General features: G+C 36.8%; 3 protein-coding genes across 6 annotated transcripts; all 3 read right to left on the bottom strand.

The window, feature by feature from the left end:
- Positions 1-1100: 1100 nt before the first annotated feature.
- On the bottom strand, positions 1101-3698 carry LOC115979458 (plant intracellular Ras-group-related LRR protein 3-like). Its single transcript, XM_031101508.1, has 3 exons — positions 3013-3698; positions 2169-2335; positions 1101-2044 (listed from the first exon to the last, which is right to left on the bottom strand). Exons 1-3 carry the CDS (start codon positions 3475-3477, stop codon positions 1396-1398), a joined length of 1281 nt encoding a protein of 426 aa, XP_030957368.1. The 5' UTR covers positions 3478-3698; the 3' UTR covers positions 1101-1395.
- A 2069-nt stretch (positions 3699-5767) lies between these two features.
- Positions 5768-11396, bottom strand: LOC115979406 (protein MAK16 homolog). Of its 3 annotated transcripts, none has more exons than XM_031101435.1 (10): positions 11064-11396; positions 10789-10898; positions 10235-10353; positions 10034-10131; positions 8701-8788; positions 8477-8611; positions 8255-8363; positions 7687-7826; positions 6725-6804; positions 5768-6086 (listed from the first exon to the last, which is right to left on the bottom strand). In XM_031101435.1, exons 1-9 carry the CDS (start codon positions 11123-11125, stop codon positions 6745-6747), a joined length of 921 nt encoding a protein of 306 aa, XP_030957295.1. In that variant the 5' UTR covers positions 11126-11396; the 3' UTR covers positions 5768-6086; positions 6725-6744. The 3 variants fall into 3 exon arrangements, with proteins under 3 accessions (XP_030957295.1, XP_030957296.1, XP_030957293.1); XM_031101436.1 differs by lacking the exon at positions 5768-6086 and adding an exon at positions 6192-6212; XM_031101433.1 differs by lacking the exon at positions 5768-6086 and having other exon boundaries at positions 6308-6804.
- Positions 11397-16068: 4672 nt separating this feature from the next.
- LOC115982461 (pectinesterase inhibitor 10) lies at positions 16069-19584 on the bottom strand. Of its 2 annotated transcripts, XR_004089626.1 has the most exons (4): positions 19285-19584; positions 18649-19186; positions 17858-17942; positions 16069-17142 (listed from the first exon to the last, which is right to left on the bottom strand). XR_004089626.1 is itself a non-coding variant. In XM_031105069.1 (2 exons), the coding sequence occupies exons 1-2, from the start codon at positions 19439-19441 to the stop codon at positions 18696-18698; spliced, it is 648 nt and encodes a 215-aa protein (XP_030960929.1). In that variant the 5' UTR covers positions 19442-19584; the 3' UTR covers positions 18471-18695. The 2 variants fall into 2 exon arrangements, 1 of the variants encoding a protein (XP_030960929.1); XM_031105069.1 differs by lacking the exons at positions 16069-17142; positions 17858-17942 and having other exon boundaries at positions 18471-19186.
- Positions 19585-26035: the final 6451 nt, after the last annotated feature.

A 26035-nucleotide genomic window follows, 5' to 3' on the forward strand; every position in this document is an offset into this window, starting at 1 on the left:
TACTTTATTCATAATATAAAAAAGAAATTGGTAAATGTGAAGGCCAAAAAAGTGAGTCAAGTGTGTGGTCCAAATTTTGTATGAGAGAGAAGAAATCATGGTTGGACATGTTATTTTATTGGGTTCAACCAAGTAATTAAAAAAAACTATTTAAAAAATGACCAAAAACTTGTTGGACTTAACTCAAAGCACATGAAAAAAAAATCAATCAATCTAAACCCACATGGCTATGTATTGTTAATACATACAATAATATAATACAATTCAAACAATATGCATATATTCAAAAAATATGCATATATGTATCATACAGTTTATGGGTATCATCAATACATACTTATGATAAGATATTTTTTCACTCAATTTGATACATAACATGTATTCTACAATACTAACGACTATGACACAATAATTGGTAAGGACTAGAAGATCAATGTGTTGGGAAGAATAATTCACTTTCCATGCCATTGAAGATCAAATCAAAATTTTGATTGCTAGATAAAATCATAGGAATGAAGGGATTGAAGCACTCAAACTAGAATTCAAATTCAAATAATCATCGGCTTTTGTGTGTAATCCCTATTATAAATATGGGGAAATTACACTTTTTCCCTCCTAAAATATACATCATTTTACACTTACACCCCTAAACTTTGAGAATGCATTTTTACCCACATAAACTATTCATATGTAACACTTGCCCCCCTAAACTATGAAAATGCACATTTACCCTCCCTAAACTATTAATTGTGTTACACTTTACATTGCATTCCATGGGTTATAGTTTAAGGAATTAAGTGTGCATTGCCATAGTTTAGGGGGAAAAGTGTAAAATGAGTCATAGTTTAGGGGAGTAAAATGTGCATTCTCATTTATTTATGAAAACAAATTTTGAGTATGAAATAAAGATTCACACAAGAAAAGTGATCACAACATTTCCCTTGTTTGTGGTCTTTATTAATATGGTGGTGGGTTGCACACTCCTAGAAAGTCTCTCAGATGCAGTTAAGTGTAAAATGTGTCATACTTTAAGACGGTAAAGTGTAATTTTCTCTCTAAACATTGATATTATTGTAATGTACTTTAAAGAAAAAGTAAAATGAGAAAATATAGCCACTTAATCTTTTGTCTCGTGGATGTAATGTTACACTTACAACTGGGCATAACCAATGAAAAAATACAAACAAATAAACCAGTTAATTTGAGTGACCAGTAGTAAGCGGGTGTATCTAACTGTTTCAGAATGGAAAACTGCACACTATACACCATATTACTTTTATGTACATATATAACACCATTATATCATCTCGAATGGACCAATAACCCCATTCAACTACAAAATATATATACACACACAGAATATTCTATAAATCCCAGGTCAAGAAGATGATCAAATCATAATTGTTGATCCAACCAAGGGTCTCTCGAAGCTTTTCCAGTTCCCACATATCCTGCAACACTTTGTGAAACCCCAGAAACTAAGTTATTCAACAAGGAAGTTCCCCATGCTAGCCAACCAGTCTGAGCTTGCTGCTTGTTTTCTTCAATCATGCTCCTCTGTTGCTCCTCTGCTTTGATATCAAGCCACCTCTTTGCCATGTACTCCTTGACAGCTTCAACCCCTTTATTCACAATATCTATGGGAGGTATTATGAGCGGATTTTGGTCCAAATTAAGCTTAGTTAGATTTTTGAGCTGACCAAATGTGTCAGGAAGAGCTCGGATTTGGTTGTTGCTTAAGTCAAGCTCCCTTAGGTTCATAAGATCACCAATTGTTTCAGGAAGCTGTGTCAAATCACTGAAATTACTGCTAAGGTTCAGAACCTCAAGATTTGTTAATCTCCCAATAGCATGAGGTAGGCCACGTAGCTCATTGAAATGAACATCTACATATCTTAAAGACCTCATTTCACAAATTGATGCAGGAAGACAACGGATTCTATTCAGGTGGATTGAGAGCCTTTCAAGATTAACTAGTCCGTACCCAATATTTGATGGCAAACACATCAAATTGTTAAAGCTTGCATCTAACTCCACCAGTGAACTAAAAGGAAGTAGGAAACAGTTAATGAATAAAGGACCTAGTGAAGATGCTAAGAAAAGAATAGGAAAATGCAAATTTTCTAGGGAACAATAGAAAGTGAAACACTAGTAAATGATGTCTTTACCTGCAGCGAGCAATCGAGTCAGGAAGGGAACTAAGTTTATTTCCTGAGACATTGAGGACCCTCAGGTTAAGCAACAGTCCAATAGAACCTGGCAGGGATACTAAAAGATTGGAAGAAATATCAAGCTCCTCCAGTTTCTGAAGCCCTGCTATCGAATCAGGAAGGACCTGTTTCCCCAAACGAATAAAGAAAATATCAGGAACTGCATATAGAAATTCTATAATTCCGGTTACACTTTTGAACAAACGATCATAGGTAGGTTCTTCACCACTCAAAATCTCGCATGTACTCTATGTCATGATGGTTCATCAGGGTTTCATATTATGATTAGCTCTCATGTTGCAATTAGAGAATAGCAAATGACCAACATCTTTAAGTTCTGTACGGCAGAGTCAGAGACCAAGTTTGGAGTAGACAACTAATATAATCAGAAGTCAGAACTTTTTTTTATTTTTCATAAATCTAATCAGAACAATATACCTAAAGAAAGAAGCCAGAATAATTTCCTATCCAGGAAGCATGCACAAATAAGGTAGTTCTTCACCCTCCCTTCTTTTCTTTTTTCCTTTTTCTTTTTTTTCTTCTTATTTTTATTTTTGAAATAAGTCCTTTACTTTCCACCTACTTGTTCACTCCTAGAAACGGAGTTGAGTAAAAAATATATAATATTAATCATATGCGACATTTGATACAAAAACTCACTTTAATAGCTTAATTGATCACAAAGTAGGGTCCCTGAATTGGAATTTTTTTTTTGGTTCATTCTTGAATCTGAGATAGTTTAATTTCCTACTTTTTTCTTTGCAGCCTTTCAAATTTATCAACAACAAAAAAAAGCACTAACCTCTAGCTGATTACGGGACAAATTGAGCACGAGCAACCCATGAAGCATCCCAAATGCCTCAGGAAGAAACCTCAGCTGACGCCCACAAAGCTCAACCCTCTCCACAACAACCCCACCTGCTGCCTCCTTCAATATCCCAACTACCTCATCACACACTTCCTCTTCCTTAAACCCCTTCTCCAACTCTGACACAACTGATCCATAAACCTCGACCAACCTGTCCTCTGCTTCTCTCAGCTGTTTCTCATATTCCTCATGCATCTCTTCCAGCCTCACCGACTTGGTGATCTGGGTGATATCTGGGATGGCTTGGGCTAGTGAGGCTAGGACTTTAGGGTGGTTGAGATAAGGCAACTGGGTCAGCAGGGTTTGTTGAAGTTGTGGAGGGAGTCGTGGATGGGAATTGGGGTTGAGTTGGGATAGGACATAGGAGAGAATTGGCAAGTCTTTGGGGTTTTGATCCATAAAGCAATGAGAAAGTCTAAGAAGAGTGGACTACAGATAGAGAAGATGGTGATGAGCATGAGAATGAGAGACGAGGAGCGTTTGAGGAGAGAAATATAGTTGGTTGGTAGAGAACGTAGAAGAACATACTAGACTTTGATATTGTGGGCTGAGAAAAACTGTGTATTGGATGCTGTTTCAGTTTGATTGGAGTGAAAAAAACGCAAATGCAAGATTAGAAGTTGGCACTATGATTTGGGGCCAAAATAGGTAACTAACAATAAATTTTCAACTATCTAGTTAAGAGGCAATGTTTGCAAACTATATTATTTACTAGCATATCGAGTGTAAGAGACTCGATTTAGGGTCTATAAATTGACTCTTTGAGGGTCGATTTTCATGTTTTGATCGTGTCTGAGTTGGCACATTTTCCACATGGCGTGCACCTAGAAATCGAGTCTTACAGACTCAATTTCTAACAATATAAAATACCAACACCAACAAAGAAATCAGAACAACAACACAAACATCAAAGCCAGGAGCCAAAAAAAAAAAGAAAAAAGAAAGAAGCCAAAGAAGAAAAGAAACCCACCAGATGTCCAGGCCGCAACCACCAGATGCGTGACCCAGGGGCGGCGCGAGCCCTAGGCGGCTCGACCCAGGGGTTGCACGCGAGCCCCAGGCGGCGCGACCCAGGGGCCGCATGAGAGCCCCAAGCGGCACAACCCAGGGGCCGCGCGAGAGCCCCAGGCCGTGCGGGCCCCTACTTCATCGACGGAAAATGGGCTACTGAGCTTGACTGGGTTTTTGAGATTTGGGGTTTGGGTTGAAGATGAGTATTTGAGCTTGAGAGCTTTTGGGTCGCTCTTTCTCTCACTCTGAGACTTCAAATTTTTTTAAATTTTTTTGGTTTGTAAATTGAGTGTTAGAGACTCGATTTTCATGTGAATGCCAAGTGGCAAATAAGCCACATCAGATCTGACCCAAACATACAAACCGAGCCTTAAAGACTCGATTTTGAGGCCCAAAATCGAGTCTTTGAAGCTCAAGATGCTAGTAATTTATAATGTTTCCAAACTGAGTCTATTAACTATATACTTACGATTTTATGGCCATTTGGTCATGATTTGGAGTATTATAAGTGGATAAATAAAGAAAAGCCAATTTGACCGAACAGATTTCATTCATGTAAAGTTCAAAAAACATTATCTTGACCCTCATGATACATGGGAAGAGTCCCTGCAAGAACAATCTCAAATATATATTTCGACCCGAGGTGTGGTTTGATGGTAGAAGTCCTTATCCAGTACCTAAAGAGGAGCGGTTCAAGTAATAACCCAGCAAGACTCATGTGGTACATGTGGTATTATTCATTATCATCGCATGGCATGGGTCAATAAACCCACACCAGAAACACTCTTTTTTCGTTCAAGAAAAAAAAAAATCCCAAATATATATTGTTGACTAATGATCAATTTTAATTGAGTACTCATCTCTTTTAATATTTCTGTTTTATTGGGATATATATCTTATTGCCTAACCATTTGGTTTTGATAAGATACTCTCCAAAACTTATGTTGATTGCTTATTTGAAAAGTATTGTAGGAAATGAGGGGGAAATTTTTCGCATGAGGAGCCTCACCAAAATAAGCTCTAAAAATCCAATTAAGATTTTTTTTTTTTTTTTTTTTTGGGGGGGGGGGGGGGGGTTTTAGCTTGCCAAACTTGCCAAACTAACTAGTTCGATTAAGGAATAAAATTCTGTTTTTCCCAACTCTTAATCTTCTATTTCATGCTCCACAAATGCAAATTCTATGTCTCACTTCTTGTATTACACTTTATATTTTATTAATCTAAACATATTACACTTACTCTTTTTTCCCTTATAAGGTAACCAAAATTTAAAAAGGGAAAAAAAATATTCTCACACGTGACATCTCGCTAATAAACCATAAAGTGGAACACTAAAAATTAAATAAACTTCAACAAAGCAAAAACACAATATCAAAATATAACACTATATTCAAATTATGGAATAAAAAATCATTTGTCCTACTCCTAGTATTTGATTTTATGATTCATTAATCGCAACATGTCACGACTCACGTATACGTTTTTTTTTATATAAAGTAACTAAAATAAAATCTAAAACTCTGTTTTGCAACCACAACTTCTCATAGGATTTTTCACAAGCTTCCATTTTAAATTCAAAACATCTTTTCTAACAGCTTATACATGTGATACACCCAATGAATGGTTAGATATCATGTCAATGAATTAAATCAATATATAACTTAAAATTTTTTTATTTTTTTAAAGCAAATCTTATCAACTTTAAAATCACATCTTAATCATCTATGTCTACGTGGAAATTGATATATGACCCACTGATCTGGTCTGATTTCCCATTATCTTCAAGAATCTTCTGGGGCCAAAAAGCCATTAAAATAAGTCAATGGGAAAGAGACCTTGATCCAACAGGGATTAAAAAATATATTCGAACAATCTCGGGCCACTGCTTACGGCCTCCTGTAGTATGGCGACGTTGCTACCTACTCTCTACTCTCTAGAGCTTGCCACAACCATCCACTAGAAAAGCTCGTATTATACGTCCAATTCAGTACATGTGGCTATTATTGGGACAGGTTAAGGGAATAAACTAAAGCAAGAACAAAGAAAGGTTCAATTTCAGTAATGATACAAAAGTTGAAGTAAACAAGTGTGACTAATAAATACGTCCAATTCAGTACATGTGGCTATTATTGGGACGGGTTAAGGGAATAAACTAAAGCAAGAACAAAGAAAGGTTCAATTTCAGTAATGATACAAAAGTTGAAGTAAACAGTGTGACTAATAAATAATCCATTTTCAATGGCCTCATTCAAAAGCAAATAACTCAGGTACAAGATTCATTCATTTCTGAGAAGAGGTAACATAAACGAAAACTCCAAGACTAGAAAAGACTCAAGAATGCTACTCTTGTACAGCCCCTTCTCCCACAAAGAGGAAGAGAACCAAAAGCTATAAGAAAACTATATAAAATCAAGGGAAACTACTATGATTAAGAAAATATGTCAACTACAATCATGAGATATCTATCAAAATTTCGTCTCCTTTAGTGACTTTCTTTCTTTGCCCACTGAGATTTGAAACATACTCTACACCCACAAAAATTTCATCAGTGTGGTTCACACACTATGAGAGGGAGGATGCATGCATCCAATGCATAAGATACCTTCTCTTACATCTGACCCCATAAAAAGGATACTTTACAAGTGAAGCAATATGCTACAAGCACTCAGTGCATACGATAGCCTTTTCTCTTTCATCAACATCTCCATGCTCAACCTGACAAATAAAAGAACAGATTTGAATTGTCTAGGATCTTGATTGAATGTAGCTACTGACAATTTACAGAAGTAGGAGGCAAGCAACTGCAAATTATTTGTATCTAAAGTGCCCATCTCCAGAAACAAGTTAAATCTATGAGAATTCATTCTCAAGAAATTTGAAGAAAATTGCAAATAAGAATTGCCTAAAAATTATGCGAGTGAATTTATTAGTTTACATAATCATCAAGAAAATGTGGTAAGATACCATTATCTTACTTCACTGTATCCACTTTTGATCTATTACTTTCTTATTATAATATCCATTTTTGATCTATTACTTTCTTTTTATAAGGGGACACCGGACACCACCAAAGTACACAATGAATTTAATAGTTCACAGTAGGAAAGAGTTTGGCTCCATAATAGTTCACATTAGGAAAGAGTTACCAATTCAGAATGATATTTGCAATTATCGTGTGCAATGCACATGACTCACTTAACCTAACCAGCCAAGTGAGTCACGTACATTGCACATAACAAGGCACGTGTCATCTTTCTATTGGTGGCTGGAGCCCAATAGAAAGATGTGGTAAGATAACATATCATCAAGAAAATGTGGTAAGATAACATATCTTCACTGTATACAAAGTAATGCTAGAACTGATTTAACTTTGTTCATCTATGTCCTACATCAGGTTTCCCCACCAAAATCAACTAAAAATATTTCAGTTTTTTACACATCAAAAAAAAAAAAAGAAAAAAAAAAGGGGTCTATGTTCTTTATGAATTTAGAATCAACCGAAGCATAAGAACAGTCTTTGTATGAATGGAAGGTACTATACATATCACTAACAATGTAAGAAACCTGTAAACAAACCAAAATGTCATTGACCATTACCTCAACAAGCACCCTTGCTCTCTTCTTCGATTTGGCATCAGGTTCATCTTTCACAAGCTTTCTTGAAGCTGGGGCAGTTTCCTTCCCCACTCTCTTACCAGCAAATGGCTCAACGTCTTCATCATCTCCAACCATTTCAACTGCATCATGAAACTCATTTTCTTATTCCATTTAAGAAACACATCTGAGAATCTGGTCACGTCTTGTCCCATTATTTTATAAAGCAAAGCCCCACAACTTATAATTTAATTCCATTATTCAATATGCATGTAAACTAAAAATGAACTACTTGGGATCTGCTTGTTGTAGTTTATTTTGTTTTTCAGCTAGGGCAGCTTTTTTAAGCTTCAGTTTTTTCTAGGTACAGTTGCACTTGTTCACAGCTTAGTTTTTAAATTTTAAAACAAGATATGATAATGAAAATAAGCTCATCCAAATATACTCTTACTTGATGCAAGTAAATATATGAGCTAGATGTGCACGCAAAGCCAGGCATAAGATCAACAAAAATTTATAATCAACTTTAAAAGAAAATGCTTGACACAGAGTAATCTAGTGACTGCTATACCATTGCCATCGTCCATCTGAGACCGAGCGATGGCAAGACCACCAAAATCTTCTATATCATCTTCTAGTTCGAGTTCTTCATAACCCTCAACATATTCTATCTCAGGCTCCTGCTTGTTACAAGAACAGATACAAGGGTATTGAATAATCCTAAAAGTAGAACCCTCAGCAAACATAAAAACAAATAATCCATATTTAAAACAATAAACCAGGAAGTTCATACCAGCTCTTCTTCATCTTCACTAGCAGCCTGCCCCTCTTCTATATCAAGAACTTTATTGTATTCTTTAACAGGATAGTTGTATATGTCACCATAAACTCCTTTCTGAAGACGTTCTAACAATTCTTTTTCAATGCTCTGCAGAAAAACTATAAAGGCTTAATGAGAGCTGTAGAGACAACACATAGTCGATGTACACCAGTAGCATAAGGCTCATGTATAATAACCTTATCCAGTGCTGCTGCCCTTTCAGCCTTTTCCTCTCTTCTAGCTTCTCTTTTTTTCTCCTTCCTTGGTGTTGTCATTATCTTCTCCCTGTTAGGCAACAGAAACAATTTCCATCATAATAAAGCACGCCAATGTGTGAGGACGCCATTTAACATATTAGGGTTAAAGCTGATGAGCTCTAGCACAATTGGCACTCCCTTTTCCCGTGATAATGGGTTAGAGGGTGAGGTCATGAGATCAATACCTAGTTTACCAATTATAGAAAAAACAGGTTACAACTAGACCCCTTTCAGCATCACCACACAATGTCTGAGTTGTCAATTCTGTGCATAACACCAACAAAGTTTTCACATTTTCTTCTTTCTTTTTTTGCTTTTAAACTAAATATCTTTCTTTTTTTGATAAGTACTTTTAAAAGGTAGCTTTTTGCTTAAATTATCTACTGTTTGTGGGTCCAACGCTACTTTTTTACTCAACTTTATTTCAAATAATTTAACTTTCAACTTTTTGAAAATAAGCTAGCTTTTACCTTTTTGTCTCACATTATGCAAATAAGCTATAAAAAATAAGCAATTCGCAAACAAACATTTAAATATCTCACAATGAATAAAAGATTTTCTCAATTAAAACATCCAACCCTCACTTCAATGAATTCCAGTCCGGAGCAAATTAAAGTATTGAACACCTACAATGCATTACCGACCCAATATCTAGATCTTTGCTGATCTAATTGATTTGTCCCATAAGCAAACCTAATTTTTCTGCTGATTAATTACCATTTTCTCATTACATACAAGGGATCTTATAGTGCATCTACCTTCATTTATCAAATGAATTATACTAATATTTTTTATGAAAGAAAAAATTGATTTATTGAAACCTGTAGACATATCTGAATAAGGCTATGCTTTACTGTATGCTTGCAGTTGAGAAGTATGGAAAATATAGCTTTAAGATAACAACAAACATCGCCAAAAAATTCTTACGGGGAGAGGAAATGCATTTGAGCCAAAGTTCATTGGGAAAAAAAATTGTTATTTAGGATATGATAGTGAGACTCAAACATTTGAAGATCTGCATTACTCCAAACCTTAAAATTTGGCCCATGTCAACTTAAAGGTTTATATATGTGTGTGTGTGTGTGTGTGTGTGTAACATCTTTTCTTGAAAACACAACTAGTAATGGTTCATTATAACATCAATTATTTTCCCAGAGAAACCAAGTAAAGTACCCAAGACAATCTTGTGGCACATTACAAAACAATATTGTCACATGAGTAAACATTTCTGGTAGTGAATTGAAATCAATTGCAAGCATGAGAAAAAGTGAACCTTGTTTTCAAAGCAAGCTTCCTCATGCGTATCCGCATTTGAGTCATCTTGGTCAACCGTTGCTTTGTTTTGTGCACAAGAGTCTTTGGCCAATACATCTGTCAACCCAAAAAGGTTAGATCAAATTAGCCTCTTCCAGAACTGATACTGAAAATCACATTACATATTCCAAATTTTCAAAAGCAATCTAACATTCAATACCAGATGTTTGTCTACAATCTCAAGTGCCTTCTCATAATTTCTGGGCAACTTAACTCTCTCCCACAATTTGTTTGGCATATGAGCTCTCTCTATGGATTTCATATAAAGATAGAACACTCCTGCAGCATACCAACACCACCACATAAAAATGCCACACAAGTCGTTTGTTAATACACACACACTAATCAATGTGGAAAAGCAAATCAGTCCACAGACCACCTACACATATAAACAACCCCGAATCCACTAAGATCAACTAAAAAGGCCACATATAGCATACATTTCCATACTGTTCAGTTTATACAAAAAGAAAGAATAAGGCTCAATTCAACAAATCCAAATAATCTTATTGAATTCAATTGGGTGTAAATTTCTGTTTTCTCAATTTTCATGACAAACACAATTCAACAGGTTGTTTCTCCTAAAAAAACCAAACAAACAATATACAATATTATAATGATTCAACTGCCTATATGTAAAAATCACCACCCAAAAAATAAAAAAGACCCAAATGACAGAACAAGCAGGAGGGTAAGAAAATAGTGAAAAAATACCATCATGGTCACGAATGGTGGCATAGCGACTATTAGCGAGCGGGCACGAGCTCCGGTTACAAATCCCGGTCACATTATAGGGATTTCTACAGAAATTTCCAGTGGCAATTCTACCAAAAAAAAAAACATACAAAAACCCAACCAAGTTTCAAAACCCACTGCAATACTAGCCAGCCACCATAAACAAATGGATAAAAAACAAAATTGATAAACTTTATAAGGAAGCCAAATAAGCAATGGTTTTTCAAAGCTTAAGAAAGAAAAAGAAGACTTACTTGGACATGAAACTGCAATGGTTGTGCCTGATAACCTGCCATATGACCTCGTCGTGCTGCATCTTTAACCAAAACTTTCAGTTTCTATTAGGGTTTTAGTCCTTTTAGCGCTTAGGATAAATATGAAAAAAAAAAAAAAAAAAAAAGAGGTATGGGGTTTAGGGTTTTAGGATTCAGGGGTTGTTCTTGTTAGATAAAAGTCATAAAACACTACAAACTACAAAGAGCTATAACGATGAGTCGGTTGCTGCTGTTTTTAACCATAATGCCTGTTTGGAAGTTCAAAGATGGTGGAGAGTAGAGGGGTACCGTTCCTCTATCTTATTTGGAAGTTTTTAAAATTAGTAAAGGGAAGAAAGTAATTAGCTTTTTCCTTTATTTAAGTGTTTTAAAAATTATAATAGAGAAGAGAGGAAATAATTAAAATAAACAAATTTATTCCTATTTAAAAATGAACTTGCAACATTGGTCTATTATTAATTTAGAAATGGTAAATTGAAAAATTTATCTAGATAATAATTTATCTACTCTACTTTTTCTATCTAAATCTCTCCAATTTGGAGAATTAAAAATGAGGGGTTAAAGGTGACTGAAACCCCTCCAAACTCCTCCCCTTCTTTCTTAAAAAATCTCCAAACAAAGTAATTGAATTACTCTCTCTCCCTCTACACTACTCTCCCTCCTTTTTAAAACTTCCAAACATGCTATAAGTCTATAACACTTTCTCGCCCTAAACTTTTAGACTATTTACAATATTCCCAAAAATTTTTTTTTTTTTGGGAGAAACAATAACCCCAAACTATAATGTGATTTATAATTTATAATCTCAAAAAATATAATAATGTGATTGAATCTTAAAGGATCCGAAAATTATGTGTAATTATTATATTCTCACATCGATTGTAATTAAAAACTCAATTTTCATGATACAAATTTTGAGAATTGAGGTGATAATCAATGCAAATTGATAATTTAAGAGGACATTATAAATTAGGTGAAATTTTAGAACGGAAAATAGTAATTTGTGATAAATAGTAATATCGAAATTGTTGATTAGCAACTTTTTTAAAATGAGAATACAATAATTTAAACTTTATAATTTTCGAGTGTAACAAATTCAACCATATAGTTTTACAAGAAACAAGTTAAATCCTTAAGTTTAAAAAAAGTAACAAATCAAACCCTATAGTTTCAAAAGTAATAACTTACACTATGAGTTTCAAAAAGAAACAAATTAAACCTAAGCTCATTGTGTTGGAGGTTTAATTAGAGTTGTCCAACTATAACTGCACCTGATCAAACTACTCGACCCAAGCCATCTGATTGGAAAAATGTTTTATCCAAGTAACACAATGGTTAATGTTGTTTATGTATCATGGAAATCCAATAGTCGCAAATTGAGTGGCGATTCTATGTCACAGAGATCCAATTCAACCAATTTGATTGAAAAGCTCCACCTCTCCTCCTTCTCCCCTCGTCACAAGCCATTTGTTTCCCTTTCTTATTGTTGACCTTTGCAAAATTTTGTGAGATTTTTGCCAAATCTAAAGAGATCTTCTCCAAAATTTGTTCCGCAATAGTGGGTAATGGCAAATTCACCATGACACATTGGCTCAACAATGCATAAGGCGATTTCAATTAATCCAACTAGATGAAATAAAAAACTATGGCAGTCGATTTCAATTAAAGTGGCGATCAACAACAATTCTTCCAATCTCCCACTAAACATTGTCAGGTCAGGCGAGGGTTTAACACCAAAACCGATATTTTTGACCAGTAAACAATTTTAAATTTAATTTTGACCCAAGGGTTTAATCTGTTACATTTAAAGTTAGATGATTTAGTTTTTATTAATTTTAAATATCAGTATTTAATTTGTTATTTTTGAAATTATAAGACTTAATTTGTTACACTCCTTAAACAATTAAACTACAGAGTTTAAAATGTATTTATTTTTATTTTTACAACTTGGTAAAACAGGCCTTGACCCAACCTAACCCAATTGAAATTTAACAAGAAATTTGGACCATTGTTGGGTGGTCAACCACAAAACACAGTATGGGGATAAGTTTGTTTGGGCCTAGACTGTCAACTATGCAACCTTAGCAGCTAGCATTCGACCTCTTGGTTTGCTTAAAATCTGACGTATTTGTTTGTGATGACCCATGAAGGCAACTTTGTTAAATTAATAACTGGGGAACGCAGGGCAAGTACATGGACCACTGTCTAAAATCTATAAAACTAGACAAATATGGACCCCCAAATAGGCTGGGCCACATTTACAGATGGTTACCCATCCCACCGACATTTGTTTGGAGAATCTCTAACAGAAATATAGCATGCAGATTCTCAATTGAAAAAGTGAAAAGTTCTCTTACCCGTAAAAAGAAAAAAATCTGCACTGAGTGGCTACTACAGCTTTGAGGTGCGGGACTTGTGATATGCACTAGAGTTACTGGCCTACAGAAGTGAGAAAGTACTAAATCATAACAGAATCTTGTGAGGCTTCTCATTCTTCGATACTCTTTTGTATCCTCTTTTTAGAGACACAGTTTTGGCTTATTCTAGTGATTGATTCATGGTGATGGTGGTATTAGAAGCACTTACGTTTGATGTGCCCTCCCATATCCATTGTCCCTCATCGATTGGTTAGGTGACATGGACCAATTCTTTGATCAAATAGGTTTATCAAATATCAAGAAGGTTAGGTTTGTCAACATGAAACGGATAGATGGAAGGGATTATTGGTACGGTATTGAAAACTTTCACCTTAGAAGGGACAAACCCGCCATAATACATTGGAACAAATGAAAGAAAAACTTTGTTCTCAAATCCTGTTAAGAGAAATATTTGACCAAATCCCATTAACGTCATTAACGTGACTTCATAGATTAAAGAAACAACATGAATAAGTGGGATAGACCCACTACTAGCGATACGGCACAATTGGAAGAAGATGACATTAGTGTTCGCACAATTTCTAATCTAAAGTCCACCCCAATAACAATGAAATCCATACAAAAGGTCATCCAAGAACTAAAAATTGCTAGTAATAATACATGACTAGACAAAATAATGGCTTCCGTCCAAAAATTATACAATAATCTCAAGTAGGAGTGTCCATGGGTCGGGTTTGTGCCCAACCAGACTCAACTTGACCACTTCAAGTGGGGGAGATTAAAACCCACTGCCGACTGTAAAGGGATGTTGGATCGGACTAATCATGCCCCATCAGATGTTAAGGGAGTGTCAGTTGGAGTTGAGTTTGTAATAAAAGACTAGGGAGTACATTTTGCCTAATCTGGCCAAAATCTGGCTAGATTTTTTGAGATCTTGTTGGATTTGGACAAGATTTCATTATATTGGCAGAAAGAGTTAAATCTTATCAAATTTTGGTCAAAATCAACGACTTGTGATGAAAAACTCACTGAAAAATGGTGGAATATCGGATGGGTCGGGTCCATCGGGTTTTGAAATTACTCACTAGTCACTCGAAACGACTTCATTGTATCTAGACATTCTAGAACTGCTGCCAACCGCCATGCCTATTGGAACTGTCAAAGTCCAAGTCAATTGACAATGGGTCTGTTGGTTCCATTTGGTTCGATCGGTCTTAGACACCCCTAATCTTGAGGGTAAAGCTTCACACATGAGAGACAATAATATTGAGGCACCAAAATGTTGTGTTGAATACAAGTAACAACAAATGTACACTTAATACAGCCTAAACCATGTGTAGTAGACCTAATTTAGCTTGTTGGAGGGCCACTCTTTGATGAGGCGAAAATTCAGCAAAAGAACGAAAAGGCAAAGGGTGCACATGATCTGAAAATTGAGTTTGATGCCTACTCTAATCAACCCTCCATGCTTGATGAGGTGGAACAGCTTGATATATGATGGTACTTCCTATAATAGAAGATAAGGTTGTATGATTTATTCCACCAAGTAATTTTGTCATTCCAAACGCAAGAATTCTTATCAACAATTCAAGACTCAAGAGTTGCTACAATTATCAAGTGCAAGAATTCTTATCAATCAACACTTCAAGACTCAGAGGTTGAATTTTCTCCAATTGGGAGAGTATGATGCAAGAAGCAAAACCAAAATTATTTAAAATTGAGAAATAATATGTCTACAACATTTTCACACTAAATTCTAAGTGGCAAGTTCTTACTAGTTGTTATTGTTGGGGCAAAAAAATAATCTTAATGGTAGGTTCAAATTTGAACCAATAACAACTAATCATTTATGATTTGTTATAAAAATATTTCAGATGTAACATTTCTCTTTTATTCTTTTGAGGTACTAGGTTTTAATTTTTTTTTTTTAATTATTATTATTATTAAACTTGACTTTTATTATGATTGAGGAACCATTAATGTAATCCCTAAATCCTAGTAAAAAGAGGCTTCAGAAATGGTTTGAACATTGCATTTAGAATAACTATGTTTTTATATAGAATTTTTCTCACCTTGGTGGTGAAACCTAAGGTTTTCCTTTTATTTCTTGCTTCCCTTCACTACATTTTGCATTAAAGTTCATCCTTTTTTGAGTCCCTTTAGTAGATGATTACATGTGTTTTTGTCGCGGGAAGAAATGTCAAACCTCTAGAAGTTAAATTTGTATTCAAGGAAGCAAATAACTGTGCATACGCCTTACCTACTCTGGGAAGAGGACCTCTGTCTTCCTGCCTGCTAGTTTCTTTGTATTCCTTAACTACCTCAAAAAGAAGAGGAAGAAGAATCCGTATTTTCTTTTTTTTAATGAATATATCCCTATTTCGAACATTAGTCTGAAAAACAAGTGAATAACAAGCACACAAGACTAACTGTACTATAGATTTTGTATGCCTATCAGAACTACATTCCTAATTGGAGAGGGGTGTCAGTCCAAACCAAGAAACCTTCCTCCACATTAAATTATTGTCATTTTGTTTAATGTGAAAGGACCATGATCATTCACATCATTTGGCAAAGCAGATTCACCATGGCACGGCACCATGCTATGCTATCACACCACATCCTTCCAAAACAATGAAGGCTGTGGCTTTTGCACTGAATATTCCCAATATATATATTTTAATACACATTTCGTTCGTTCCAACCATGTGTACTACTAGTCCAATGGTCCCAATCTCTCTCTTATCTTAAACATCCTGTAGTTGCTTTCAGTAGCACTCACACGCTGTGTGACCCATTACTAGCCTATATAGTTCTTGCCCGCTCACATAACAGCGACCTCACATTACATATAATCTTGAACGCCGATTAGACATTGGTAGTCATCGTGGGATCCATGGCATTGCCAACCTTTCCATACAGGATTTCATTACAGCCTGCCTCTCTCTATCTCTCTCTCACAGGTTAACCCTTTGTGAAAAGAAATGAATTCTTTTTGTTTAAAAGGATCAAAGAAGACACCTAAGGATCATGATTTTGGTGGCATTATTAATTTATATTATCAAAGAACTAATAGAAATTACATAAGGTGGGACAGGATAAATCTTAAACCACTTTTTCCTTTGTCTCAGAAGATAACAATGATTAAACTCACTTTAAATCTTGTTTGGCTCTTTTGATTAATTGGGGGTAATAAGATCTCATATAATCTCTCCAAAGTTGAAACAACAATGGGAATCTACCTTCTGAAGGCTACATGAGTGGAGAGCCTATCTTTGATTCTTTCCGCCAAAAAATCCCTTCTCTCAAAACGAAATAGGTCTCATTCCGATCCGACTATTTATTTATTTTTTTATTTTTTTATTTTTAGAGTGCTCTTACTTTATAATTTTATTTAGCAATTTATTTTAATTTTTATGGCTCAATCACTTTGTTCAATAAATTGGGATATAGAGGGCCTAGATGATTCCCAAATGGTCCCATCTCCCAACCGGGCCAACTCCAATACTTCCATCTTTATCTCCGTCGCTATTGGAATTATATATATATATATTTTTTTTAAATGTGAAAAGAACTATTTTGCTCCAGTGCCTTCGCAGCGTCAGTTGGTGGAATCTGGTCAAAATGTACACACCATACATCGTCACCAGTTTAGTCATGGCCCATCTAGCACACACATCCTGAAAAGGATAATAAGCATTAAATTTTGGAAACAGGAAAGACAATGTGGAAAATAAATATCATGATTTTTTAGTTTTCAGAAATCTATAGATATCGCTTAACCGTTTTTATTTTTTATTTTTTTTGGGAGAAAAATGGTGCCTTAATTTCTTTGAAGGCCCCATGATAAACCTCTTACTTTTTGAAGTCAATATTTCTATGAAGATTAATGTAATTTTTGTGATACTGTAAAGTCTAGACATATTATTTTACATGGCTCAAATTTTCTCCACAATATATGATAATTTTTGAAATCTTAAGAAGACGCTCATTATGAAAATTGTAATGACATTTGAAATGAATCAAATCTTCAAAGCAAGGATTTAAATACCAAACCTCACCAAATCATCTTGAAATCTTGCTATTTTTTCAGTTAAAAAAAAAAAAAGTCAAAGAGAAATTGAACGACAAATAAGCTAATACAATTAATATTCATACATGATCTTCCATCTTTGTACTGTTTTTAATCTCACCATTTCATAGTGAAATTTTCATATTTTTCAGGAAAATAAGATAACGATTCTCAAATATTTATTTAATCATGTTATCAGCAATCATATTTTTATTTCAGTTAAGGGCAACAATAGTTTATTTTTTCCTAATTAATACTGTATAATGTATAGTAAAAGATTACTGTAATTGAAGAAATAAATAAAGATAAAGTATAATGCATACCATCATCTAGAAGTTGAAATCACGTGATTTTACTGCCAAATCTTAATCATCCTCCCACTTGTTTCATTCCACTCTCTTCGTTAACCTGCAAAGCCAAAAATGCCACAAATGTCAACCCTTAATTAAAGCACCCTAGAAATTAAAATTAAAATTAAAATTAAGGCACCCTAAAACCCAAAAAAAAAAAAAAAAAAAAAATTGAAGGAGAAAAATGAAAGAAATCCAAAAATTTAAATAAATAAAACCCCTAAGACCCTGTAAAAAAATAATAATAATTGAATAAGGATGAAAATGAAAGAAATACAAAAAATCAAAATAAAAAAAATAAATAAAACGGAGAAATGACAAGGATGACACAGAACAGAACAAACGTAATGAACACGGATGACTGGATGAGAGGATGAGGATAAAGCCTCTGTACGTGCCACACAAAACATACACACATGCACGAACAACAACACATACGTGTGCATTCAGAGCAACGGTGACAACGTGGCACGTAGCACAAACACGCAAAAAACGGCACCTTATATTGTGGGCTACGGCGCTTAACGGAAGTTAATGAAGAAAGCTGCTTTGCAACAATAATGGCTTATCCGCTTATGGACTTAACTATGGAAATCCAAAACGAAATTGGACTGAAATTCATTAATAGCGATGGATCAAAAGCAATCCATCTCCACGATTTTACAGTCCGATTACATCACACATATATAAAATATGAAAAAATATATATTAATAAAAATAAAAACTCCCATAGTAATTTTGCTTTAGAGATTTGCTTCCCATACGTTTTTTTTTTTTGGATTTGTTGGATTTTAGTCCATCTGATTTGGTGCTATTGCCAGTGATTCCCGTTGTGGATGAGGTAGATGTTGCTAGGGTTTCCATGAGCACGGTAAGCACAGTGAGGCTTGATCTTCGCCGCGGATCTCTGAAACGGAACGACCGGCGGCGAGATCTGGCGGAGGCACACGTCGGCCACCGGCGCCGAAAACCTCGGGTTGGTGCCGGTGGGACTGTGAGACGGGGACGAAGTGGAACACGACGACGACGACGACGACGATTTCGATGAAGACGTCGAGGATTTAGGGATTGGAGGAGGAAGAGGAGGAGAAGAGATTGATTTTCTGGGAGGTTTCGGCGGCGAGAGAAACGCTCTTATCTTCAGAGACGAAGGCGGCGACGCGGCTTTGTCGTACTCCTCGATGAGATTCGCGAGGTCCTCATCGGAGGTGATCGATACCAGAGCGTCTAGATCCTCCGACGGCAACTGGCAACGAAGGCTCACAGGTGTACCACACAACTCTCCGAGCTTCAACAATAGCTCTGTACCATAAATCGAATTCAATTTCTAGCTAAAAATTTAAAAATTTTAAGAATTTTTTTTTAAAAAAAAATTCAAATTAAAACGGAGTCGGACTAACCGGAAAAGGAAATGGAGCGGTCAACGGCGAGGACACGGGTTTCGCCGCCGAGGTAACGGAGTTTACCGTCGGGATAACGGGGGAGGATTTTTCCGCCGTAGCTACAGAGGAATTTGATGGTGGTGGCGGTGGGTTTGATTGCGGTGTTGAGTACCATGCTTTTTTCGGGTTTGGGTAAATAGGAAGTCGGGTCCAGTTTTTTTTTTTTTTTTTTTTTTTGGGAAAAAGAGAGAAAGGAGTTTCTAGAGAAAAGAGAGGAGTTTGAAGAAGCTTGTGGAGGGGCGTCTTCAAGCCTACGTATTGTAGCCTTGGCCCGTTATTTATAGCTGTTTTTTTCACTCTACTGGAGAGTGGGAAGAATTGCGAGAAGGTCCGGTGAAATTTTTTTATTTTTAAGTGTTTTTGTCTGCTTACGTTACTTAGATTCTTTTGCACTCCAATGATAATCCTCCTAAAACGGTTGCTTTTGTTTGTATCTCAATTTTTTCTTTAATTTACATAAAAATATCCCCAAGTTTTTGATAATTCCATAGTTACACGGGCCAGTGGCGGAGCCAGGAATTTAGGCCAGGGGGGGCAAGATTAAAAGAGAAGATTAAAAGTAAAAAACTAATCTAAAAAAATTTAAATGTGAATATTAAGAGTATGTAATATACTTGTGAATATTTAAAAGTGACTCAATGACTTGAATGTTTTTAAAAACTCACCTTGAATGCTTTTAAAAACTCAACAGAAACTCTAATAGCTTATTTGAAAGGAGGGAGAGTAGAAGAGAGTAAAGTAGAGGGAGCGATAGTAAGTTTTTTTTTTTTTTTTTTTGATAAATAAGTTAAATTATCTTATTTGGATTTTTTTTTAAGGGAGGAGGGGGAAGGACTTGGAGGGATTCTATCTACTTCTAACCCCTCATTTTTAATTCCCCAAAATTAGAGAAATTTAGAGTGAGAGTAGAGTATAGAAATATTTGACCAAATGAATTACTAAATTTAACTTTACCATATTAACAAAATTACAAACTATGAAAAAACTAATTAATTTCTTTCCCTTGTTTAATTTTAAAAACATACAAAAAAAAATTTTATTTTTTATTTCTTATGGAAGGTGTGCTTTATACTGTATTATATATACACTGTTTTTTTCAGAGTTCTATTAGTATTAGGCTGCTGTGATTCCTATTCCGTATAGGCATATAGCATTAGCAGTAGGTTTTTTATTTTTTAATCATTACTAGATGGGACCCATAGTTTTATATTAGAGTTATAGTAGTCTTAGAGTTTATTAGTTAAGGCCGTGAGTTCTGAAACATGTAGCAGTAAATAGAAAAGTTTTTTTGTCTTTTGTGTAGAGGGGCAAAGAATACATTTCAATGCAATGTACTGTCATTATTAGTAAAAACTTTGGGAAGTTCAGGGGGGGCACCTGCCCCCCCCCCCCCCCCCCCTCCCTCCGCCCCTGACACGGGCTGATGTTGAGATATGAGACTCTTACCCCAAGTTTAATTAAAGTTTTAAATTTATGAAAAAATTTTATTCATTTTAGTTGGTTATTTTTGTTATTCTAAGCAATTATTGAGCATATAAAGTTAGAAATTATTACAAAATTATGCTTTCACCTTGAACTTGTTTATGAATTAATGTGGTAGCTACTAAACAAAGAGGCTATAGAGCGCAGCTTCTCTTAGAGTGATAAACTGATTGCCAGAAGGTGAAAAGATTGAAATTGAAATCAAAATAGTTTCATAAATTTGAGGCGTTGATTGATAAAATTATAAACATGTGATTTTATTTGAAACAAGGTACAAACTCTAAGTTTTATCCTTTATACTCCATATTGCTCTATAAAGATTTAAATAAATCTCTTTTATATATATATATATATAAAAGATTGTGAATAAGGAGATGGAATAGATTTTCAAATTCAAATAATTTCATAAATTCAACACTTTAAATGACAAAATTAAAAACATGTGACATAATCTGAAACAAGGTAGAAACTTTCTATTTCTCCTTTTGCCATGCTCCAATATTGCTTAGAAAGTTAGAATAACGTAAATGAGTAATTAAAACGGACCAAATTGAAATAGTTTCATGAGTTTAACTTTTTAATTGACAAAATAAAAAATATGTGACCTAATTTGAAACATAGAATAATCTTGGGGCCATTTTATGTAATTCCTTACCCCTTTTGTCCCTCTTTTGGGTGGTATTTTGATTTGAGATCGAGCTACTAATGATTCTTTTAAGTTTTTTTTTTTTTCTTTTTTTTTTTTAAGATTTTTTTACACTCTTAAGTGGCCAAAATTTCAAAAGAATATTGGTAAATTTATATTTTAAACATAGTAATTTAGGATGTAAAACTTAAATGTGATTTGCCCATGCGTAGTTTACTATACTATAATTAACGGTTTATCTCACATTTGCAAATAAGCTAGCCAAATGCACACAAATCTTAACTAATGTAAGAATATTATTAATTTTATTATATATTGTGGGGTCAGAGAACTTATGACCCGGTCCACTTTCCATTAAGATCCAGGGCCCGTGTCGAGGAGAGTAGTTGCCGAGAACCAGTAGTGAAAGACCAAATGGCCTAGAGATGCAGTCGAGGATGACCCTGTCCTCGACATCCCAAGACTTTAAAGGGAAGAGCGACATGTCGTCAAAGGCAGCCTCCAAAGCGCCCCCAGAAGAAAAGGCGAGTAGAATGGGACTCACATAGGGGTACGGAATGGGAGTGGTTCAAGGAAAAGACGTTACTTCCGCATTGAATGCGCCCACAAATGTCCTAGCCATATTAATGGGAAAAGACTCCTGAACAGTGTGGCTTCGGTTATTGCAACTAACAGAAAGTAGGGGGAGGCGGCTGATGGGATAGGTACTCGAATAGGTACCTGCCTGATCAACAGATGGAGGGTCAGGATCAACCGAAAAGGGTTATATAATGTAAAGGCTTATGCGCCAAGAAAAAGGGGGCCAAAAACCAGGGTACCCAAAAAAGGGAGAGGAAGAATAAGAACATTAAGCTTCATAGACAAGATCCACGGACAACCTTAGCTCGTCTCTACGCGTCCATCATGAGTACCATGGCTAACCACCGTCCGGTGACCAAGACCTAGTCTTTCAAGCCCACGCTCTACAAATTATATTGTTTGGGCCCTTAACATGCGAACCCAATACCAGTTTGGGGTCGTCGCAAATTGAGTCCTTACAATTGGCGCCGTCTGTGGGAAAGGCTTGTGCGTTGGTATAGGCGGTGGATCGAGAAAGTCCCTTCATCATTTCTAGCAGCCCGTTGTAGTGCCCTAACATAAAGTTCCACTAGGGGCTACACTTCAAAGCGTCAGTAGCGCGGATGGTTCTAGGGGCTTCCAACGTCAAATCAACGTCTCACACCTTGGCCGAGGGGCTAATCCTCGAAATTTAAAGAAATTATAAGTTTTGGACAGAACCAAGGTATTGCATGGTCCTCGGACTCAAACCTATGGGGAAACCAACTACTTAAAGAAAACCTAAGTTTTGGACAAAACCAAGGTATTGCATGGTCCTCGGACTCAAACCTATGGAGAAACCAACTACTTAAAGAAAACCTAAGTTTTGGACAGAACCAAGGTATTGCATGGTCCTCGGACTCAAACCTATGGGGAAACCAACTACTTAAAGAAAACCTAAGTTTTGGACAGAACCAAGGTATTACATGGTCTTCGGACTCAAACATATGGGGAAACCAACTACTTAAAGAAAACCTAAGTTTTGGACAGAACCAAGGTATTGCATGGTTCTCGGACTTAAACCTATGGGGAAATCAACTACTTAAAGAAGATTATGAGTTTTGGATAGAACCAAGGTATTGCATGGTCCTCGGACTCAAACCTTTGGGGAAACCAACTACTTAAAGAAAATTTAAGTTTTGGACAGAACCAAGGTATTGCATGGTCCTCGGACTCAAACCTATGGGGAAACCAACTATTTAAAGAAAACCTAAGTTTTGGACAGAACTAAGGTATTGCATGGTCCTCGGACTCAAACTTATGGGGGAACCAACTACTTAAAGAAAATCTAAGTTTTGGACAGAACCAAGGTATTGCATGGTCCTCGGACTCAAACTTATGGAGAAACCAACTACTTAAAGAAAATTATGAGTTTTGGATAGAACCAAGGTATTGCATAGTCCTCGGACTCAAACCTATGGGGAAACCAACTACTTAAAGAAAATTCTAAGTTTTGGACAGAACCAAGGTATTGCATGGTCCTCGGACTCAAACCTATGGGGAACCAACTACTTAAAGGAAATCTAAGCTTTGGACAGAACCAAGGTATTGCATAGTTCTCGGACTCAAACCTATGGAGAAACTAACTACTTAAAGGAAATATAAGTTTTGGACAAAACCAAGGTATTGCATGGTCCTCGGACTCAAACCTATGGGGAAACCAACTATTTAAAAGAAATCTAAGTTTTGGACAGAACCAAAGTATTGCATGGTCCTCGGATTCAAGCCTATGGAGAAACCGACTACTTAAAGGAAATCTAGATACCAGGCTCGGCCTAACAATACACATGACATCTCGGATGATGCCTATATCTCTCCAGAAGTATGTTCAGACATAAGTTCAACGCCCTATGGGCACGGGTAAGTTAGAATTCCGGGATATGATCCCAAATATATCATATGCACAACCATTCACACATGTTAAGATAACTAGTTCAAAAATCATGAGATTCGCAATAATAGTAAATATTGGCAAGGGCAACTAACATATAATTTAAAGGAAAAAGGAAGAAAAGAATTTCACATATGTGGTCAATAAGTTCAACTACAAGCAAACTATAAAGTTTTCAAAACAAAAGGGAAACTAGTTAATAATTAAGCTAGAAACAAATACAAAGGTTGGCCAGGGCTCCTACTTCTTCAATTTCGTTTTGGCCACATCCTGGGAAGGCCGAGCAGGACTAGCTTCGAGGCCTTGGGGGACATCCCCTTCTCAAGAAGGCTGAGCAAGATCAGTTTCGATGCTCTTGGGGACATCAGTGAGGGGAATGGTCTGTAGAGGCTGAACAAAGATGGCTGGCTCCTCAGCACCAGAGATCTGAGCACTGACCGTAGGCTCGGCACCCTCTTTAGGCATCTCGGGATTCAGACCTCCAGGTGCTTCCGTCGCATCATGAGGCTCTCCTCCTTCAGTCGACTCGCTAGGAGGGACAGTGATTTGAGCAGCTTCTGACTGAGCAGCTCCTGCCTCGTGTGGATCGCTCATAGCCTTAAAGCTGGCGGAGGTGGTCTCACGGATGGTTGGAGGATAAAATATGCTCTCCACCTTCCACAAGTCGGACGAAACTTCCACCCCAACTCGTTTGAGGGCCTCTTCCCAAACCTGGGAGCAGTATAGCCTGCATACTTTAGGGATTTGATCTTTAAGGGAGGCCTGGGTTTCAGCCACCCCTACCTCGTAACCCTCCTCATCGGCCTTGTCCCTAACAACTTCGGCCTCAGTTCTGGCAAACTCAGCCTCCTGCTTGGCTCTCACGGCTTCGTTCTTGGCAAATTCTGCCACGCCCTTAGCATTACTTGCCTCGATCAGTTGCTTCTTTAAATCGCTGATCTGCTCCTTAGCAATTTGCAATTGCTCCTCGACAGCAAGTAGGCGCTTTGTCTGTTCCTCGGCTTGATTTTGGGCACCAGTCAAACCTGCCGCGGCACTATCCCTAGCTCGGGCAGCCTCCTTTAAGTCCTCCCTAGCTTTCGCGAGGTCAGCCTCGGACTTTTTAAGGGTTCGCGCAGCATCAATGCATTTATCGCGCTCAAGCTCTACGGTCTTGCTCTGCCCCTTAACTTCTTCCTCCATCCTATAGGTGGCCTGGATAGCCTGTTAAGTGAGACAAATACATTGTGAATGAAAATCTGGGAGCAAGAGTTGATAGAGTCTTAGGTTTCAAGAGTCTTACCATACCCAAGTACCTCTTCACACTGAGGAAAGCCTTCTGCATTCTCATATTCTTCAACTCTTCCACATCAATGGGAATCAGCATGGTTTTCCCTAACGCGTTGGCCACATAGCCACCATCACCGTCTCCAAGGTCCCTCATGGACGCGTTTTCCAGCAATGGCTCCTCGTGGAGCATTGGGACGAGAAGCCAAGCACTCGGCGCGGATTGGGCTTCGGTCCCTTTCCCTTTGCTTTGGACGAATTGGGCTTCGATCCCTTTCCCCTTACTTTAGTGCCCAAGCTTTAACTGTTTCTGAGCTTGCAGGGCTTTGTCCCTCTCCTGAGAGAATTGGGACTTTCCCCCATCCATGGGCTCCTTACCCTTGGGACTCCTCTTTCTCTTTGAGTCAGTGGGGTTCGGCCGAAAAGGCAGAGCTAATTGGGGAGGAGCAGGAAGTTTAGGACGGGGAGATTGTGGTTGCAACTTAGTAGAGGAGGACCTAGTTTGGACGGGCTGGGGCTGAGGTGGCGGAGTTGGAGCGTTGGATTGCGGTTTTCCCTGTGCACCCTTCCCCGGCTGACCCTCGATGAGGTCGAACAAGCTGGTCGGGGGCTTTCTCTTAAGACCCATCTCGGTTTGGGAGGATATTCCCACTGACAACAGTTCCGCTTCGGACAAGTCAGGGTCACCCAGATCACTAGAAGGATCCTCGGATGGGTCAGCTTGGTCAAATGCTCCAAAACCCTCCTCGGACAGGCCCAAATTACCTTCGTCCTCCGCTGCCTGATGAGACGACGAATAGTCCACCAATGGGATGCCCTCTGGGATA

Source organism: Quercus lobata, chromosome 3 (assembly GCF_001633185.2).
Source record: "Quercus lobata isolate SW786 chromosome 3, ValleyOak3.0 Primary Assembly, whole genome shotgun sequence".
Lineage (NCBI taxonomy): Eukaryota > Viridiplantae > Streptophyta > Magnoliopsida > Fagales > Fagaceae > Quercus > Quercus lobata.

Excerpts from the sequence above, each read along its gene's own strand:
- LOC115979406 (XM_031101435.1), bottom strand. The coding sequence starts at position 11,125 with ATGCAGCACGACGAGGTCATATGGCAGGTTATCAGGCACAACCATTGC. Across the intron at positions 10,899-11,063 it reads CATTGCAGTTTCATGTCCAA|AATTGCCACTGGAAATTTCT; the intron begins GTAAGTCTTCTT and ends TTTTTTTGGTAG. Across the intron at positions 10,132-10,234 it reads AGATTGTAGACAAACATCTG|ATGTATTGGCCAAAGACTCT; the intron begins GTATTGAATGTT and ends TTGGGTTGACAG.
- LOC115979458 (XM_031101508.1), bottom strand. The coding sequence starts at position 3,477 with ATGGATCAAAACCCCAAAGACTTGCCAATTCTCTCCTATGTCCTATCC. Across the intron at positions 2,336-3,012 it reads TGTCCCGTAATCAGCTAGAG|GTCCTTCCTGATTCGATAGC; the intron begins GTTAGTGCTTTT and ends TTGGGGAAACAG. Across the intron at positions 2,045-2,168 it reads GACTCGATTGCTCGCTGCAG|TTCACTGGTGGAGTTAGATG; the intron begins GTAAAGACATCA and ends ACTTCCTTTTAG.
- LOC115982461 (XM_031105069.1), bottom strand. The coding sequence starts at position 19,441 with ATGGTACTCAACACCGCAATCAAACCCACCGCCACCACCATCAAATTC. Across the intron at positions 19,187-19,284 it reads CCGCTCCATTTCCTTTTCCG|AGCTATTGTTGAAGCTCGGA; the intron begins GTTAGTCCGACT and ends TTTATGGTACAG.